The sequence below is a fragment of the Python bivittatus genome, unplaced genomic scaffold, assembly GCF_059951505.1.
Source record: "Python bivittatus isolate LINGU-HERP-01145 unplaced genomic scaffold, Pbiv_v1 ctg000980_np1212, whole genome shotgun sequence".
NCBI lineage: Eukaryota > Metazoa > Chordata > Lepidosauria > Squamata > Pythonidae > Python > Python bivittatus.
In genome coordinates, this window is record NW_028277125.1 from 21,266,066 (window position 1) to 21,284,734 (window position 18,669).

Genomic DNA, 18,669 nt, shown 5'->3' on the forward strand with positions numbered 1-18,669 from the left:
GCTAAAGTTTGTATTAGTAATGGGTTTTTGCTATGTTGGCTAGTTCAGGAGTCATACTAAAGGCTTATTTTGCCTTAAAATCTTATTAATCTCTTTTCATCCAAAAGGAAATAACATATAATTAGAAACGTGGTTCGTGTCAATGGAGTGCAAGCTAAAACACTTCATAGGCCCAATTATTTTTATTTCAGCTTCATAACTCTAGGATCAAGTCCAAGTATGCATTTTAAATAAATTTAAAAATTTAGATCCTAGGCAGATGTTGATTTTCAAAACTGTAATTTTTTAATAGACAGAACAAGACTCCATTGTCTTCATTTTACTCTAAAGGCTCTTTTGACTAATATATATTAACTACCATCAAATCAGTTGGACTTGTTCAAAATTTATGCGATCAAAAACTTCCCCCAATTTTGTTTATGTTGTCTATTTTTCATTATAATGTTATTTCAGGTGTGTCAAGGCAGAACATAGAAAACTCATGGAAGTGAGTTGGAAGTGAGTTGGAAGTGTAATAAGACTCTGCTTCAAGAGCCTTTCTCTTCTAGTACTTCCTTTCCTTAGCCTCATTCCTTAAACTGTGTTGTTGTCAACTCCTTCTTCAGGCTCCTTGTCAAATGAACAACCTTGATCCAACTGACTTATTCACTATTACAGTTCAAGGCGGCCAATTCATGTTTTATTATTAAAGAAATAGAAAAATATGACATTCCATAACACACCTTTATGTTTATATAACATTGTAATAAAGGTAGCATAGTTTGTTCTTACACAATTTATAAAAACTTGTGATATTTTCAGATGCAATAATAATAACACCTAGATGAGTATGGATGGAATAATGTGTAACTCTATTTTTGGCTGCTGTTCTTTTCCACGATAGAATTATAATCGTCCTCCCATCATAGCATTGGCTGTCCCAGTGGCAGTGAAGTTTCTCCAGAGAGGTAACAAAGAATTGTGCAGGAACCTATCCAGTTATCTCTCCCTTGCTGCAATTAGCAAAGCAGACCTGCTTGCTGAGCACACAGAAACTATTGTAAAAAGTATCCTGCAAGGTAGGAAATACCTGTACACTACTGTATTTGATTTGTATGCTTTTACTTTGTAGGAACTTCCATACCTTTTAAAAAATTGTTTAATTAAGCTCAGGGTGATTTGAAACATTATGTGCTGCACATGGTCATTTGGGATGGGGGTCATTCAGTGCTCTTGACATTAGTATGGGGCCAGGTGGTCCAGTCCCAGTAGTTTTCTATAAAGCTAGAATGTTTCTTAAAAGGAAGTATCTAAAGGACAATGCAAATGAGCAATATTCTTTCATTAAACTGTGAAGTTTAATGAACCAATCAAAATTTATTTACACCCCAAGATCAAACATGAGGTAAAACTCAATTTTCACTAATAACAATGCCTATCTTACACATTATAACAATCTACTGCTTGATAGCCAATCATCATCACCATCATCATCTCCCATATGAGAAACCTGTAAAAGTGCAAAGCATCTAAAGTTAGCCTTAGTCCTTCCCAATCATTTTCCTTACATTTTCCCCTGGCTCTTGATTGGACCCATTTACATTTAATTGCTATACCAGCTACATTTAACTGGACCACCATAAATTCTCCTGCTCATACAGAAGGTAGTACAAATCCTACTTATGCTTGGCAGATATATGGAAAAGATAGCATTTGTAGAGAATCAGGCAGATGTCCTTGAGGGGAATAGGCAAGAGCAGCTATATAAGTCAAGAGGGCTGAAACATTCCGTAAGTCCTGGGAAACAAGATACTATTCTGAAGAGACTCAGGCCGGCTCTTCCCTGATTCAGTGGGTAGGGAGATAAAGTACAGTACAGTACAGTCAGTCTTGCAAGATCCTGTTACTTTAGCCCATCTCAATAAATTCTAGTCTTCCCATGGAGTCTTCTTCCTGATCTAGTCTACCCCAAAGGACTGACAGCATCCCACTTTGGAACTTTCATCAAACAAACAAATTCAAACAAAAAGAATTACGGTGGAGAGTCTGTTATCTATAGTCCTGCTGGCTGAGAGATTATGAGAACTGAAATCCAATGCATCTGGAGGCCCCAGTGTGTGGGAGGTGCCTGTATAGTGTAAGGACTAGTTTGTTCAGTAGAATGCATTATCCATACCATTTGGAGGCCTCTGTAATTTTGCGATAACCCATGGTATTTATCTTGTTATATGTTTGTTTGATTGATTTTTTTAACCTGCATTTATTTTTGGTCAATTCAAGGCGGTGTACATACCTAACGCTGCCACATTCTATTTTCCTCACGACAACAGCCCTATCTGGTGGGTTGGGCAGAGAGAGGCTGACTGGCCCAAAGACACCCAGCCAGCTTTCATGCTTAGGGGAAGACTAGAGTATTTTGTTTTTGAAGAGTAACTTTTGGTAGAACAACTAAAATGCTAATATAAGTCCTCCATAATCTTCATTGTTCCTAGTTCTGGCATCTGTTTGTTCTGACATTGTTCTGCTTTTAGAGACAGGATTTTATAGAAAAGAGATTCAAGAAAAAGGGGCCCACATACACTCTGACCTTTTGTATTCCAAACACCCTAAAGAAAATGATTTGTAATATCAATCTGATAAAGGACTTTTTTATTTACAGCTCAATTTTATAAAAATAATTTCAATAAGGTCAATACAAAATCAGTTTATTTTACAATATAATATAGCTATATCAATTTCAAACCAGAAAACTGCAATCATCTGAATGCAAGGTAGGCTTTCAGGATAAAAAGCTGGACAAGACGCTAGCTTTATGAAGATATACATACTAATAACAAAAACAGAAAAAAATATTGTTGCTTCATAATATTTAAATAGTTCAATTGCAAAATACACATTAAAAAAATAAAACCTACAAAGAAGAGGATCTCATAAGACAGCCTAATATTAGTTATGCCAGTAAAAAGTATCAGCCATTTGTTTGCATGCTTATTTAATTAAGACAGTTCTTAAGCCAAAAATCTGTCCTCAGATATCCATAAGGAACAGCTATCTACTAGGAATCCCATATGATTACACTTTAGAGTGAGAACATTTGCTGTATAATACTTAGTTCCACTGAACTGAGCCTGAATCCTGGTGATCCATTGTCTTCCCCTTCCTCTATTTCCATAAACATTGCCAACCATGGTCATGTTTCTAGTCTATCATCTGCTTGTATCTCATTCTCCAAAAATCTGAGTTCCTGCTTGCTAAGTATTGCCTTAAGGGAGCAATCAGTCTTTATTTTTTCAATGGCTTATTGATCAATTCTTGCAGTTCGTAGTGAACATCTATCTTCTTATTCTCACTCTTTATCTATATACAGCTTGAAAAATCCATTGCTTTAACTATTCTGATCTTTGTGTCACATTTGTGTCCTTTGCCTTCATGATTTTGTCTAAGTTTGTCATTGGCTTCCTTCATCTTCACTGTCAACCTTGAACTCATTAAGAATGTTGATTGATAATATCTTTGTCTTAATGTTTAACGTAAGCCTATATTTTTGCTCAGCTCTTACAGTAGTTTCTTGTTCACTGTTGACATAGAACTGTTAGCACTTTAACTGTCTCTTCTTCTACAATTTTAAAGAGTCCAATGAGTATTTCATCTTGGTCTAGTGCTTTTTCCTTTGACACCTGGTTGATTGGCTCTCATAACTTACCTCCTAGAAGAGTCAGTTCTTAAATATATTCTACACATATTTATGTCATTCTGTACTACCACTCTGTAATACTATAAATGGTTTATATCCTTCCATCTTCCTTTAATCTCATTTGCCTCTATTAGATCTCTTGAACAGTTCTACTTTAACTGTAATTCATTACAGTTATTTTTTCTGATGATCTTTTAAAAATCTCTCATTTTTTCTCTCAAATCTGCAGAACCCCACCTACGTTCAACTCCATTGTGAATTACTTTTAGCTCCACGCTTCCCCTTTGATTTTATCAGCAAGGATAATCCTACCAGGAGTTCCTGCTAGCATCATTTTCAGGGTCATTATAGCCTTCCCATCATGATAGGTGGTAGTCTTGTAACTCAGAGTGTGTTCAAAAGCACTTCTGGGGTATGATTAAGATGTGCTTAGAGAATGCTGTATCCATATGGCAGTCCTGACCTGCATGTTTACATACTGACTCTTAACAAGATATATTTAAGAGCCTATAATATAGCTTTCATTTCATAGCAATTTTAAATTGTACCCTACATACATGAATCCTCTATGAATGAGATTTCATGTGGTTAAAATTAATCTTACTGGCATAGCAACTACTTATTCTGAAAGCAGCTATAGCCATTTGTGGAGAGCTGTCTCCCAATCTTCTTAGGACAGCACTGTTCTTCTTTAGGGACTCCGGAGAGCATAGATATTGGATTATAGTTGTAGCCATGGGAGTCATCCAAAGGCTTCTTGCCATGTGAAGCCTCATTCAGAGTTTCTTGTGTGAAGCACAATGTTCTTTATACTGAATGTTCTTTATACTTCTGCTTTTCCTGTGGAAACTGTATCATGGACCAATTCTAAATAAATATATATATATGTGTGTGTATATATATATATTCAGATTTTATAGGTTCTGTTTATTGTGTTTGACTTTATGTAGAGTTTTGAAGAACAATAGTTCAGGGGCTAAAAACATACTGAGCTCCTCCATGAGGCAGAATCTCTGTAACCCCCCACCCAACTATGTTGCCACGGCTGTTACATGCATCTTCTTCAGATTGTCTTATTATCTCTTTATCACTGAGGATTCTGTCCCAAATATTAAAGCCAGTTATTTTTCCAGAAAAAGCTAAAGATTCATTGAAACCACCTCCAATGCAGCAGCCATTTTTTTCCTGGCCAATTTGCAAAATTCCACCATCTGGAATGATGTGGTCTTCATATATATCTGAAGAGGTGACCACAGCCATCCCATTTATCCATAAAGATACATTTCCATTAACTGAACTCCAGGCACTGCAGATGTGAGTCCATGCTCCAGAAGAAATTACATTTGGGGCAGTTATCTTGTTGAGATCACTATTTACAGCAAGAACCACAGAGTCATAGTTCAGATAAAGCTGAATTTCATAGGGATTACTCTTTGTTCCATATGAGAATACAATAGTTTTGTCCAGTGCTTCAGTTACCTTAACCCATGTGCAGACAGTGAAGGAGAAAAGTGTCATCTCACCAGTTGGATGAACACTCACGAAGATCTTTTTAGAACGCATTGGGAATAAAAGAACTGTTTCACAACCTGTAAAAACAACAGAATGTAATTGTTATCAATAAGCTGAATTATATTCAAAGCTTATGCATATCTGGGATAATCATAACATAATATGATTCTAGGTATCAGTCAAATTATGTGTCCATTATCCAGGCAACTGTACTCTGAGTAGCAGTGGCTCTTCTGGGTCTTAGGCAAAGAAATTTTTTCCCTTTTTGTGATATCTTTTAAGAGAGCCACTTCGATGTACTGCTTAAGGCACCAACTAGAAACTGGGAGATTGTGAATTCTAGTCCTGCCTTGGGCACAAAGTTAGCTGGGTGACCTTGGGTCAGGCACTTTTTCTCATCCCTAGGAAGCAGGCAGTAGCAAGCCACTTCCAAAATCTTGCCAAGAAAATTGCAGGGATTAGTCCAAGCAGTTGCAACAAGTCAACACTGACTCGAAGGCATTAAACAAAAAACAAAAAAAACCCACAGCACCTCACAACCTTTTAAAGGGGAGGGAGCAGAGGTACTAGGAATCTGGGATCATCTCCCATTGAACTAGATAATCCTCTGTTTATAAAGAATTTACATTGTGATGGAATAATTGGAAAATAATTTCAAATAATGTAGCTCTTCTTACATGTTACTAATCTCAAGGCGATGTCTAACTCTTTCAATAAAGCACCCAGATGATTCCCATAGGCTTTCCCCATTTGCGTTTCATAATTTCTTTGGCAATCCATCTTAATGCCATGGTGTGATGGAAGGCATGAGCAGGGAGGATTCTGGAATGGAGCTTCAAGGTTGCTGGGAGGGGGAAGAGAGATTCCAGGGTAAGCACCTCCTCAGCCCCCAGCCGGAGGTTGGGAAAGTCAAGAGGATGAGACTGGCCCCTCCCTAGGGCATCATGGTTAATTGCTGTTGTTGGGGATTAGAATTAGTCTGTCAAGCTAATAAAGGAGCTAAACTGTTCTACTCTGTCTCGCTGTTGTTCTTGGGCTGAACCTGACACATGGGGGTGGGGGGGTGGAGAAATCCTTTGTCACTGATTTCCACTCAAAAAGACTTTTACTCATTATATATACTATGTGTAAATATTAGGCCAACTTAAAAATTATATAAACATTGTTAGACTTTCTCTTTGGCAAGCAGCATGTTAGAGAACTGGAGTTTCCCAAAGCTTGTACATATGTTTTCTGATTATGTACTGTCATAATAAGGATTGGAGTTTTTTTTCTGATTAGCCTTTTCACCGATTGGATTTGTGACATTTTTTATTACATCAAGGAAAACAGTGATATTTCATTTAAAGTATTTCTACACTTATATTTTTAAATTTACACAATCAGTTTATGATTATTATGACAAATAAAATGCATGATAAACAGAAATGTGTTAGCAAAATATTAGAGTTAAATTCAATGCACCTATAATCACAAATTGAAGTAATCTAATAGTTTTTTGGGCTTGGCATGTGTATGTACATGCTGCATGCACTTCTATGTCTCCCTTAGATACAGCATGTAAATAGAAATGAGGAAGGAGAAGGAAACAGCAGATCCTTATCAACAGAATAATTTATAGAGTACATTTCTAGAGGACCTATCTCAGTATGTGTCATACTGTGTTATCAGTCTTACACTAAATTCTTGGCCATTTTGACCATCAGAAAAAATGCTTTTGATCATTTTCCCATGAAAAAAGTATTATCTTATGCTACCCTAAGGTGAACGATTGCACATTTTCATGGGTTGAAAACTCATGGTTTAGAATTAATTTTCCATGTAGTAACCTGCCATTTTGTTTAAAAGAACTCAACTGTACAAAAATGATAAAGATCTAGACGATAAACAATTTGAAGCAATAAGAAACAGAAACATGACTGACTTATAGTTGTACTCATTGTACTCATCTATTGCTCAGTTGGTGGTAGACAATTTAGAAATATTTTAATAAAAGTATGAGAAAATGATCACAAAAATTTGAGATATAGTATTTTATGGTTATTATGAATAATCAGCTAACATTGCATTTCAGATTCTTTGAACTTCAGAAGTAAAATGAATATTGAAATCACAGCTGTAATAATTAGTTTCCTTTTTCTATTTTCTCAAACTGGGCTGGTATCATATGCTTTGAGTTCTGAGAATGTTAAAATGCTTTTGACCACTAAGAATAGGGGCAATGGGTCATGAACATCTGCAGGAATACTTCTTCAAAGGGCAAAGAGCTCTGTGTAGTGACATGGCTTTTTAATTATCAGGATTTCTAACTTTATTATCAAGGGGTAGGGAAAATTAAAACCAGCTTTATAAGTCACCAACAATAGTGTGATCAGAAAACCTCTTAAGAATCAACCTGGCAGGAATCCAAAATATGTGAGAAATCAAAACCAGTTGCTGAAAACTCTTTTGAAAAAATTTTTCCAGAGGGATCTGTGGAATATTTTAAAACGTTCGTCTTTTTGTTCTTAATCAAATTATGAATTTCCTCTCCCTGGTCAAAACAAATAAAACTGAATTATATCATTGGTCAGAATGTGGTAAATTAAGAACAGGTCCTGCAAATTGGATGGAATTATTTTGAACTTATCACTTCATAGATTAGTTCAATTTCTGTATGCATTTTTCTCCAAATTTTAGAAAAGAGCAAACTGTACTCTCTTCCTCCTACTCCTCCCTCTCTTCTGTAACAACTAGCAATGTGAAACATGTGTGACATCATTCCATTGTGAGATTCCCTCTCTCAAGCAATAGCCAAAGAAGTGAAGTGGGGTTGGGAAGCTTACAACATTATGGAATGTTGTACAAAGCACACCACACATTTTGTATTTTGAAATGTTAAAAGGGAGAAGGAAGAGCAGATGATTACTTGTGGCATAACTTTCTCACTGAAATCAAGGTAACTTTAAACCAATGGCTGCTAGTGTTATTAGACAAGCAAACAAAAATTGTACATCTATTCCATTCTTCCCTCTTGGATGGATTTTTCTGGTAAAAGAAAACAAAAAAAAAATTGGGGTGGGGGGAGAAAGAGATGTTAAAAGATGACATTGTCTGGACTTCCTATAAATCCCATTTGGAGATAGGGCAATTGCATAATGCAAACCTTTGTTGGAAGCAGCCAAGAAGAAATAGTGCTAAAAGTGCTTTGGCAATGTTTTCCTTTTGGGTACTTTAGTAAAATCTTTGCACAGTGAATGCTCAATGAATTGTTTTATGTTATGAGTATATGGCTATTAATATTACTTCAAAAGATGTATTAATTCTAGATATCCATTCTTAACAAAACAAGTAGCTGATTTATCCTACTCATTAAAATAACTAAGGCTCCATCAGAAGTGTCTATAGTGGAACAGATGTGGTCCTTTTCAGAGGATTGTAATGGTATTTTTAAGCATGGCATTTTAATATAACGTCATCTTTTGAAAGTTAATGAGCATGAAAAGTATAGCGTCATCTATGTTATGCTTTCTCCCCTGTGCTCATCCAAACGTATTTATTCTCCTCTTGTTCAAATTAAAATGTCATGTTCTGGAATAGTTCTAAGTTAACTGAATTTAAAATTACTACCAAAAATTAGGATGCTTGGCAATATAGGACTTCCCCCCTTTTCACATACATTGGAAAGGGCCTTTAGATATTGACTGTGGTTCTTACAAACCTTTTGGACTAATGAATGCATGACACACAGCATGGGTTATTTAACCATCTGCTTATTTCTCAGCACTACTATATTTTTATAAAATAAAAGCAGTGCTTCAGGCTCGTAGGCAGCTGTTGCTTTAGAGACCACTAATCTGTCCAAGGAATGCCACAGAATAGCAGGAACCTTTTGTAACTGTGGCAACTTTTCTTTTGTGTGGTTAATTATATGAGACCTACATCATTCTTTCTAAATTATACCAACAGTTATTTAAAATCTAGGTTTGAAGGATACAGCTATCTTAAAAAGACCAAGTTAGACTTTAAATGTGGTGAGAGAATGTGTTTCAAAGTTATCTAACATAAATAGTTTCATTATTTATCTTAGCATAAATCATGGCATGCTCAGATTGGGTATTAAAAGTACTGGTATGGTTGAGGGGAATCTTTGTGATATATGGCTGTGCAGTTGTGCTTCACAGAGTGTAAGCTATTCCACTTTCCTGAACCCCTGCGGAGGATCTGTTTATGCCCTGAAGCGTGAGAATTAAATTGATGAATAGTCTGTTGACATAATGAGTGAGCTCACAAGGTCAAATTGTGTTCAGAAGTGGCTCCTGAGGAATGCAATGAAGGAATCAGCAGGTATGTTAGAAGAAGACAGAGGAGAGGAACAGCCAGAAACTGAATTGATTGGGATTATTGTTATTACTGGTTTTGCAAAATAAAGTTAAGGAAGGAAGGGAATAACTGCAAACGACTTAGCAAAACTTTATCATTGCTTTGCTAATGAGTTATCTGTAGATGGTTTTGGAGCCCTCTATTGGCCAAATGTGAGTATTCAATGAACATATTTTAAGGTACAGCATCATAGTTGAAGCTGTGAATACTATTGATGGCTTCCACACTACACCTTGAGTTCGTATTGTTTGGCTGCTATACTGTACAAGCCAGACAGACCCCCACCCAGTTCTCTCCAACTTCATAATAATGCCCCCTCCTGTATACGCAAAGCATCAGGTAAGGTTATTTAACAAACTTATGTTTAATATGGTTGGTTGGGAAGGAATGTGTAAGGCAATAGTAACATTGGAAAAAGAGGCTGACTCACCAGCTGGCAATGAAGATTTTGTGGTCCTCTTTTGGGATTCTTTCAGTTCAGCTTTTGTTTCCTGCAGCTCTTGCCACAGTGACTTCAGCATGAAACCGTCCCCATTAGTTATGTAGCTGACTCTACCTTCCTCTGACAAATGACTCTGCTGATCACCCTCTTGGGCGCTCCACTGCCAAGCACGCTCGAGCTGGCTGAGTCGGGTGGAAAGATTTCGATTCAACTGCAGAATGTCTTGGAGAATCTTTTCTTGCTTAGTCTCATGAAGCATCCCAGAAATACCCCCATTTTCTTTGTTGTTTGACATCTTCTGGTCCATTTGGCTCCAGATCTGGGAGATTGCTTTCTCGATATACGTGGTGCACGTGCCAGCAAAGTTTTCCACAAACTGCAGCATTTCTGCTCTCAGCATCTGCAGCTCCACCTTAAGGATTTCATCCAGAGACTGAAGCAGCATGTTTTCCTTCATCTGGGAATTCTCAAGCATAATGAAGAGCTTGTCCCATTCCGTGTGTTCTCGCTGACAATCACATGAAATGGCTGGAATAGAGTACATAGTATAAACATTATGCTACATGTTTGAACTTCTTTCTCCCAAAAGAAGCTGTTTAAAGAAATATGTGTTCCAAGATTCTTTACATGCTTTCTTTCTCTGGAAAATAAGGCAAGGGCATAATGTAGAAAATAAGAGCAGAGAGATCTGCCTGTCTTCTATCTTGGCTAAATGAATGTTCTGTAACATGAATGCTATTTTCGAGTCTGTTAGTTACAGGTTTTGCAACAATGGAAAAATAAGAAACATGAACTCTGAATATTATTTCTATTGTTAATACAGAAACAATTAGTTTGTAGTTAAAGACTAGGGAAGAAAGGCAGAAAGTACTTACTTTCTTCTGTTGCAGGGATTACACTCTCTATTTCATTGTCAAAATTCAAGAAGAAGAGATCATCATACTCATCTATGTTCTGACTAAATGAAGAATAACAGAGAGCAAAAAACAGAATCATGAAAGAAAACATATTTGGATAGAATTTCCCAGCTGCTTCCTTAAAAGTTGCAGTGTCTTAGTCTCTAGCAAGACTGGAGTAGAGATGATTCCAAGAGAGAAAGCCCTTAAGTAATACTGGGAGAGTGCCTGAGCTTGAATGAATGAGTAATTCTAGTCCTGGTGCTGTAAGAGGAGTGCTTCTGGTTATTATTAATTTTTTTGGATGGGAACTGTAAGGAAGGGGGAGGTATGGAGATTGCACAATCCTGGACCTTGTCTGAAATGTCTGAAATGTGGGTGGATTAGCAAGGAGTGAAAGGGGAGAAATGATAAAAAGTCTGTGCTTGCAAATTGCAGAGTTCTTTGGAGGCTAGATTTTTTTAAATGCCATGGATTTTAATGAAAAACAAGGCAAATAAATAAAATGTGAATTTGCTGACTTAAAGAAAAATAATAATTTAAAGAGATTCTTCGGTTACAACTGGAAAGTATATACTAGTCCAATAGTTGTTTGTATTCATTTGTAAAATTTATTTATTGTTATTGGATATTTAACTGCAGAACTCTGGGAATATTATTTTTATTATTAAAGACATGTACAATATTGGGATAAACAGAGAAGATGTAAAATATTCCAAAGGATATATGAAACCCATTTTCCTCTAGTAGGAATTATCTAATAGCAATTATTCACTTGAATGGGAAAAATATGTTATACTTTTAACTCATAATCAGCTGATTTTATACACACACACACACACATACGCACACAGCTTAAAAGTTTGTTTGGATGCATTCCTTCCTCCCCAAACAATCTTTTCTATTGATCTTGAATATCTCTAGAAAGCCTCCTGCTGTTTGAACAATACTTTGAAATGAATTTTTAATTCATATCCTGGATACAATTAGCTTAGAAAATAGGACTTACTTAGGGGTACTATGCTTGGTTAAACATGAGTTTGAGAAACAGAATTTCTAAATATATGAAAAGCTAATGTTCGCTCCACTAGAAATGTTTAAGGATAAATGTGATTTCTCTAAAGAATTGCATGTCATAGCTTGTTCTGCTTAGACTTACTTATACTTACTTAATGTTTTTATTCTCATGTATACTTTAAAAGAACTTTCCTCTGTAATTTATGTAAGAATCAGAATATTTCAGATAGAACCACTGTGTGAAATATGGGGGCACTTAACCAAACTGGAATTAACTACCTCTTCATTTACTAACTACATTTCTGACTCTGGAGTTAGATATGATAAATACTGTATGGTTGCCTCTCAAAACTGCAGTTCCATGTTTCATCCTTCTTTTTCTCCCAATAAATGTCTGATAAAACAATAGATGACACAGGGCCAACTGTGGCTATAGACAATAGCCAGTGAAATAAAAGGGGGAATCTTGCAATTTAATGATGCCATGTTAACTATTTATTAAATATGCGTGGAAAGAAAGTACAGACAATAAGATAATCCTATTACTGTTTTTTAACAGTAACCAAGGGCCTGAAATCATATACAGCTTTGGCCCAGCATGAATGCTTCTATTGTGATTGAGTTAACCTGTGTTGAAGTCAATGGAGGGCACAATATACTCCTTTCCTCTTGTGGGGCTATTCAACTTCCCAAATGAAGCAAAAGTTTTCATTTTAAGAAGAAGCTTAGGAGGAAGAAATCATTTTACTGGGCTAAAAAGAATTTCACACTCATTTATTTACTTATTTGCTAACGTGACAAAGCTGTGATAAAAGCAAGACTCAAATGGCCTTTTTGGTAACAGAATGGTCCAGTGGGAATGCTACTATGTCATTATATAGCATAATTCTAAGTTTTTTTTGTTTTGTATTGTTCTGTTTTTGTGAAAGGGGACTGGCACTGCTGATACAAATATCCAGTGCTCTGTGAAATAATGCTATTTGATTACTTTGCATTGCTTCTGAAACAGTTTTCGAGACTTATTTTAAATGTGTGGATGAAAAATGTATGGATGAAAAGGCTACATATTTCTACTTAACTGAATCCCACTCACCATTCCAAAGATGGGTTCAGCTCACCCCCCCTCCCTTGAACTTATACTATGTTCTGCTGCCCATTTATCTGTGTAAGTCCTAGATTGAAGAATAGAAGCATCATTGAAAATTAAGATAGTAGCTTCAGAGGGGCAAATTTGTTAGGGAAGTAGGAGGGAGGAATTGCTTTGCCTTAATTTCTTTTCCTTACACCAATTATTCCTAGGTCACTCATGACTGCCTATGTCTGCTAGATATCTAAGAGAATCTGTGCATGTTAAATGCATTGGCAAAATTAATGCAATGTCTGTTTTGGTCCTGATTCATCATTCAAAATGCTACTCATTTGTATTCTCAAGCTAGCAGCACACAGTGCATGACTGGTAGTTGAACATATTCCCATGGATAAAATATGATTTCAAAAGTTTAAACAGTTCCCTGAAAAGGTTTAGCTCATATTCTATTTTACAAAACAGAATTCCTTCCAATTTTAGTCCTATGTTTTCACAAATACTATATGGGTGACAACTTTACAAAAATATATCTAAGTTGATCTGCCAGCCAGTGATTGATCATCATTGTGCTAAAATGTACAAAGTATGAATTTGAAACCAATGCTGGTGGTGTGCTGGGTAAACAAAAGGGCAAAATTTGGTCATACAAAAGTACCTTTTATGTATTAACATCAATAGAAACTATCCAACTTCAACCAGCAGGCTGAGGGTGCCTCGTTCATAACTCATTTCACCAAACATTTTCCCTCTGGAATAATCCATTAGCCAACTTTTACTACATACATTTTAATCCATAAGGACCCAACTGTTTCCCAAGCTTTATACAAAAAGGCATCTCTTGTTTTAAGAGTGAACATCTGCTGACATGCTGTAGAAATAGTAAAATTAGATATCCCAGGGTTTTGTTTTGCTTTTTCTATTAGAAGTAGGTATGAAAAGCATCATTAGTTCTAAATCAGTCTGGAGGCTTAAGAAACACGATTGAATAATGATAAGGTCAAGGCTCAAGCTGTGGTGTGCTCCTTTCTAGTCTGACAAAGATACCTATCTGGATATTTAAAGCAGGAATATATCTCTAAGAGCCCTGGCAGGCTAAATTCTTCTATTCAGAGCTTAACGTACAGACATGTTTAGTTCTACCATGAGTCTGGAAGCTTCATCTTACTTCATCAGAAGCATCCTGCATCTGGCCTAGGTCAGTGTCAGCTGTGGTAGCTGACTTGTTCTGATGCAGAAAATACTTGATTAAGTATATGAGGCAATCCTGCCTAGCCTTCTGCTGACTCAGACATTCCTAGACTAAATAGTTGGATGATATCATGCCAGGCCATTGCAGAGATGCATATGGAAGAAAAGGATGTGGGTTTAGAATGTATATTTTTATAGAATTGTTTAAAGAAAATTGTTTGAGTGTGTGTGGTTTACTTTAATGCTTGAATTTGGTTTTACTTCTGCTATTTCTGGCTTTTATTAGTTACTGTTCATTTCAAAGAATTTATTATTATTGATATTTGAGAGGGCTCTTTTGCATCATGAGGCCATCTAAAGCATCTACAAATAAAAATCAATATAATAAATATGTAAATATTTTCAAAATGACACCAAAAGAAAATATTATCCATAACATCAGAGTGTGTTAAAATAATTACAATATAATATGTGTTACAGGCATCTGAGTCCAAATCATAAGGAATGATAATCATGAAAGAAAGCCTGCTGGATCAGGCCAAAAGCCCATTTAGTCCCATATCTGTTTTCTACCAGGGTCTAGCCCAGAAATGGTGAATCTTTTGGGCTCGGCGTGTCAAAAATTTGGAAAATGCCTAACTTGACTCTGCTGGCATGTCACCCCTCCCCCCCGAACAAAAGAGAAACAATTCTTTCCATTTTCATTTATTTAAAAAAATACAGTCCAATCATGTGTGGTGCTATGTATTATATAAAGAAACGTCAAATAATTACAAAAATGAAATAAAGTAAAACAAACTCAGTTTCTTTGGTAACTCAAAGAAGAGAAGGAGAAGGAGAATAGTTGTTGTCGGGTGTTGGTGAATGCTGGCGTGTCACCCAAAATGTTGTGGCGTGTTACCTTTGACATGCATGTCATAGGTCCACCATCACTGGTCTAGCCCCATGCTTCCAAGAACATCATGCAGAGGCCATGAGAATAATGCCTTTATCCATTATTAATTCCCCAACTCTGCCAGCAATCAGTATTCAGAGACATATTAATTCTTGTATATGTAGATATCATTCTGCTGCCCACCGACATATGTCATATTTAACTGAAATAATTTGGTGAATGTGTGCTGTCAGTATTTTGTGAGCCAACATAAACTTAAAGAGAAACATTACTGACTGATAGGTCCTCATAGAAGAGCACAGAATCCATACTCCTTTTCCACACTAGAAGGAAAGATTATGTTTCTGAATGTAGGTCATCTGCTTCAAACTTTTCCTACAGCTTACAATATGCAAAAGCAGCTTGTGATAAAAGACAATGATGAGCAAGATTAAAGTAGGCAGTATTTTATGTGAAAGATATAATAGAAAACTAAGTATTGTTCATTCATATCTGATGAGAAACTGATGTATCTACATGGTTCTCAGACACAGAGTGCTAATTAGAAAGTGATGTCATCTAGAAATAATGGTTTTCCTATTATTACAAGATGCTGATATATTCTGTGTGTGTTTGTGTGTGTGTGTGTGTATGTGTATGTATGTGCAAGAAAGTGAATCCACAGAGAATTTCAGTATGTTTTGAAGATTTAGAGAGTGAAACCATGTACTGTAATATCATGATAGGCAGATGTTTTCCATATGTTGTCAGCATGGAACTTCAGTCACTCCAGGGCTGGCTTGTATGATGTTTCATGCTACAGATTTCTCTGTGAATTTGGCTTCAAATCAGCTTGTGCATACACTTCTTCAAACAATATTCCAAAACTGTAAGGCTATTTTGTCTTGGTTATTCTCTCCCCCACCCCCCGCCCATGCTTTATCAGCATCTGAGCAATTGTATCCTATGTTGTTATCACTGTACCTTTGTGCTAAATGCATAATTATAAAAATATTGCATTCAGATTTCTGTTTAACATAGTTTGCATAAGTTTGATATAAGCTACTTAAAATAGGTTACTTAAATTGAAGCTGAGGTGGGATAGAGAATAGATAAGTTATAATGGCTTTTTCACTGTTCTTCAACAGTCAGTATAGCAATGTTGTTTAATACTCAATTTAAATGCCGTTTTTTTTTTTAAAGTAGTTTTCATTTATATACAAAAGCCATGTTGCCTTACTTAGTCACATTCCACATTAAATAATATTTTGATTTCTGTTTTTCTCTTGTTCTGCCATGGGTTTTGGTGCAAACATTCAGTTCCCACAGACATCATTCCAGAAACCATGGGTAATAAAATCCTGATTCTGTTTTGCTTTATCTCTTCAGCTTGAGACCATTCAAAATTAAAGCCTTGTTGACAGAGAAAATAGAGTAAGCTCTTTGTTATGATTCTGTTCCCATGTACTTCACAGGGAATTCCACATTGCTCCGTATATTGCCATCTTTGTATGAAAAGCAACAAGAACTTTTAAACAACTACCTGAGAGAATTGGTAGGACTGATGCCTCATCTGGAACCATCTGAGCAGCAGCATCTTTTACAGCTTTTGCTAACCGTTGCAAAGAAAAAACAGCCTGAGGTAATTTTTGTTCATTTCATATTTGTCCAACTCAATACATGTGGCTGTTGAGTCAAAGAAGCCTGTCATTTTGATATATTCCAGTACAATTAAGTTTCTCAACTAGGCCAGGATCCAGAAGTTCCTACCTGTAACTTTTCAAGAACTGCCTCTCCAACCACAAACTTTGCATTAAGATTTGCTGAATCTGAAAACCATTTAGATATCAGCTCCCAAAAGAGGAAGGGGAATGTTAGCATAGTGGCAGCAGGCTGAATGAGTTGGCTGAGGCCCTGATATAGAGGGCCCTCTCTCTGGGCTTCACTTTAGCATAGTGAATAGTGCTGCTGCATTTATTAATATCTAATTAGGTATCCTAATTTAACATTTAACAGCCAAGATGGGGAAACACAAAGCTTCAACTTCCATAGTTGCAAACTGCTTTGTGGCAAAGCTTATAGAAAGGTCACAATAAAAGCCCCTGAAGTTCTTGTTTTAGTGATTTCAACAAAATACTTGAAGATCAGTAGCATAAAAATGATAAGATCCATTATATTGCTGGAATTGGCTTGTTGTGAGCTCGAAGTATCACAAAAATCTCCATTGAGTCAAGCTAGACTCCTGCTGAATACATGGATAGGTCCAGATTATTTTCTGGGCAACAATATAGAAATGGTTCACTGTTGCCTTTTTTCTGGACTTTCTTTAACTTTCCAATCTAGTATTCAGTCCTGGGATTTTTCTGGTGGTCTTGCAACCAAGTACTAACCAGATCTAATCCTGTCTCGTATTGTGTAGTTGGTTGGTTTGTTTTAGATTAGACACTTTAAATGCAAATTTTCAGTTTTGCAGGAAATAATAATAGTAATATATACAATAAATGGTTATTGTGTATCAGATCACACATTCTGGCTCAGCACTCAACAGGAAATTACTAATTAAGCCATGTCCAGTAGAAGTTGAATCATTCCTAACCACAGTGACATACTATGAATTTATGGGAGACCTGGATCTCCGAGGCTGTCCTTTGTTTCACGTCCATTTTTTTCATCAGTGTCTGCATAAAGCTTACTACACTGAACTCTCTCCATACAATCAGATAACTAGCTTTTTTGGGGACTGGTGTGGAAAAAGGGCCAATGCTTGTATAACTGTATATTCACAGGTTCCAATTTTTGACTGAATTAGTAGAGACTGGACATAGGAAGTACAGTTTAAACTGCCCTCCTCACATTCACATAGTAAGAGCATGTTGTATGAGAAAGTCTAATGTCCTCTCAAGCACAAAACATTTTCATTCAACTGCTTGAGAATAATCAAGGGATGATAACAATGCCTGCTGATACCCTTGGCAAATTAGAAAAACAGAAGCTTTCCAATCAGAAAGCAAAGTGATCCTTCTTTTAATATCAAAAATTAAGTATTTCGTAGGAAGATGGTCTATGAGCTTATAATTACTGAGTCTGAACTAGTAAGAATATTCTGACAACTACAACAAAGAAAACAGTTTCTCCATTCATAATATACAGTACAATACAAAGTGTTAAAAGAGATTGTAAGGGAATGATCCTGTCTTTAAGTTACATTCACTGCACATAGATAAGAGGTTTCACAATGCTTACTAAACCTATTTCAACTCTTGTGTAAGTAAGTATGTGCAATTGCTATGAGGATAATTGACATTTTGCTACTGAATTTCCATGGCATGTGATCAGGGAAGAGCTCCAAGGCTTGCAAAATGAGGCTAAGGGCTGTTAACCATTGCATTTCCAAGTCCCATAATGCAAGTCAGAACCATCACTAGATTGTTCATCCAGTGTTAGCACAGCCCTTATGTTGAAACCTGTCCTGTAAGTGATATTTCCTTGGATCTTACAGTTGGACTAGTTCAGATAAGTCTTATGCTAATGAAATGACATCATTGCCTACAATCCCCAAATTCTTTCCTGCAAAGATGAAGATGTTTTCATGGTCAAAGAAGAGCAAGTAATTTTATG

At 36.2% G+C, this 18,669-nt stretch overlaps 2 protein-coding genes across 2 annotated transcripts in view; one reads left to right on the top strand and one right to left on the bottom strand.

Moving 5' to 3' along the window:
* Positions 1-18,669, top strand: part of VEPH1 (ventricular zone expressed PH domain containing 1) — a 115,640-nt gene that overhangs the window by 11,008 nt on the left and 85,963 nt on the right. Inside the window, exons 3-4 of the mRNA XM_007427216.3 lie at positions 884-1,058; positions 16,527-16,693. Coding sequence (XP_007427278.1) covers positions 884-1,058; positions 16,527-16,693 — 342 coding nt within the window. The remainder of the gene's footprint in view (positions 1-883; positions 1,059-16,526; positions 16,694-18,669) is intronic.
* On the bottom strand, positions 2,618-11,112 carry PTX3 (pentraxin 3). The gene is made up of 3 exons (XM_007427213.4): positions 10,865-11,112; positions 9,978-10,517; positions 2,618-5,262 (listed from the first exon to the last, which is right to left on the bottom strand). The coding sequence occupies exons 1-3, from the start codon at positions 10,995-10,997 to the stop codon at positions 4,643-4,645; spliced, it is 1,293 nt and encodes a 430-aa protein (XP_007427275.1). The 5' UTR covers positions 10,998-11,112; the 3' UTR covers positions 2,618-4,642.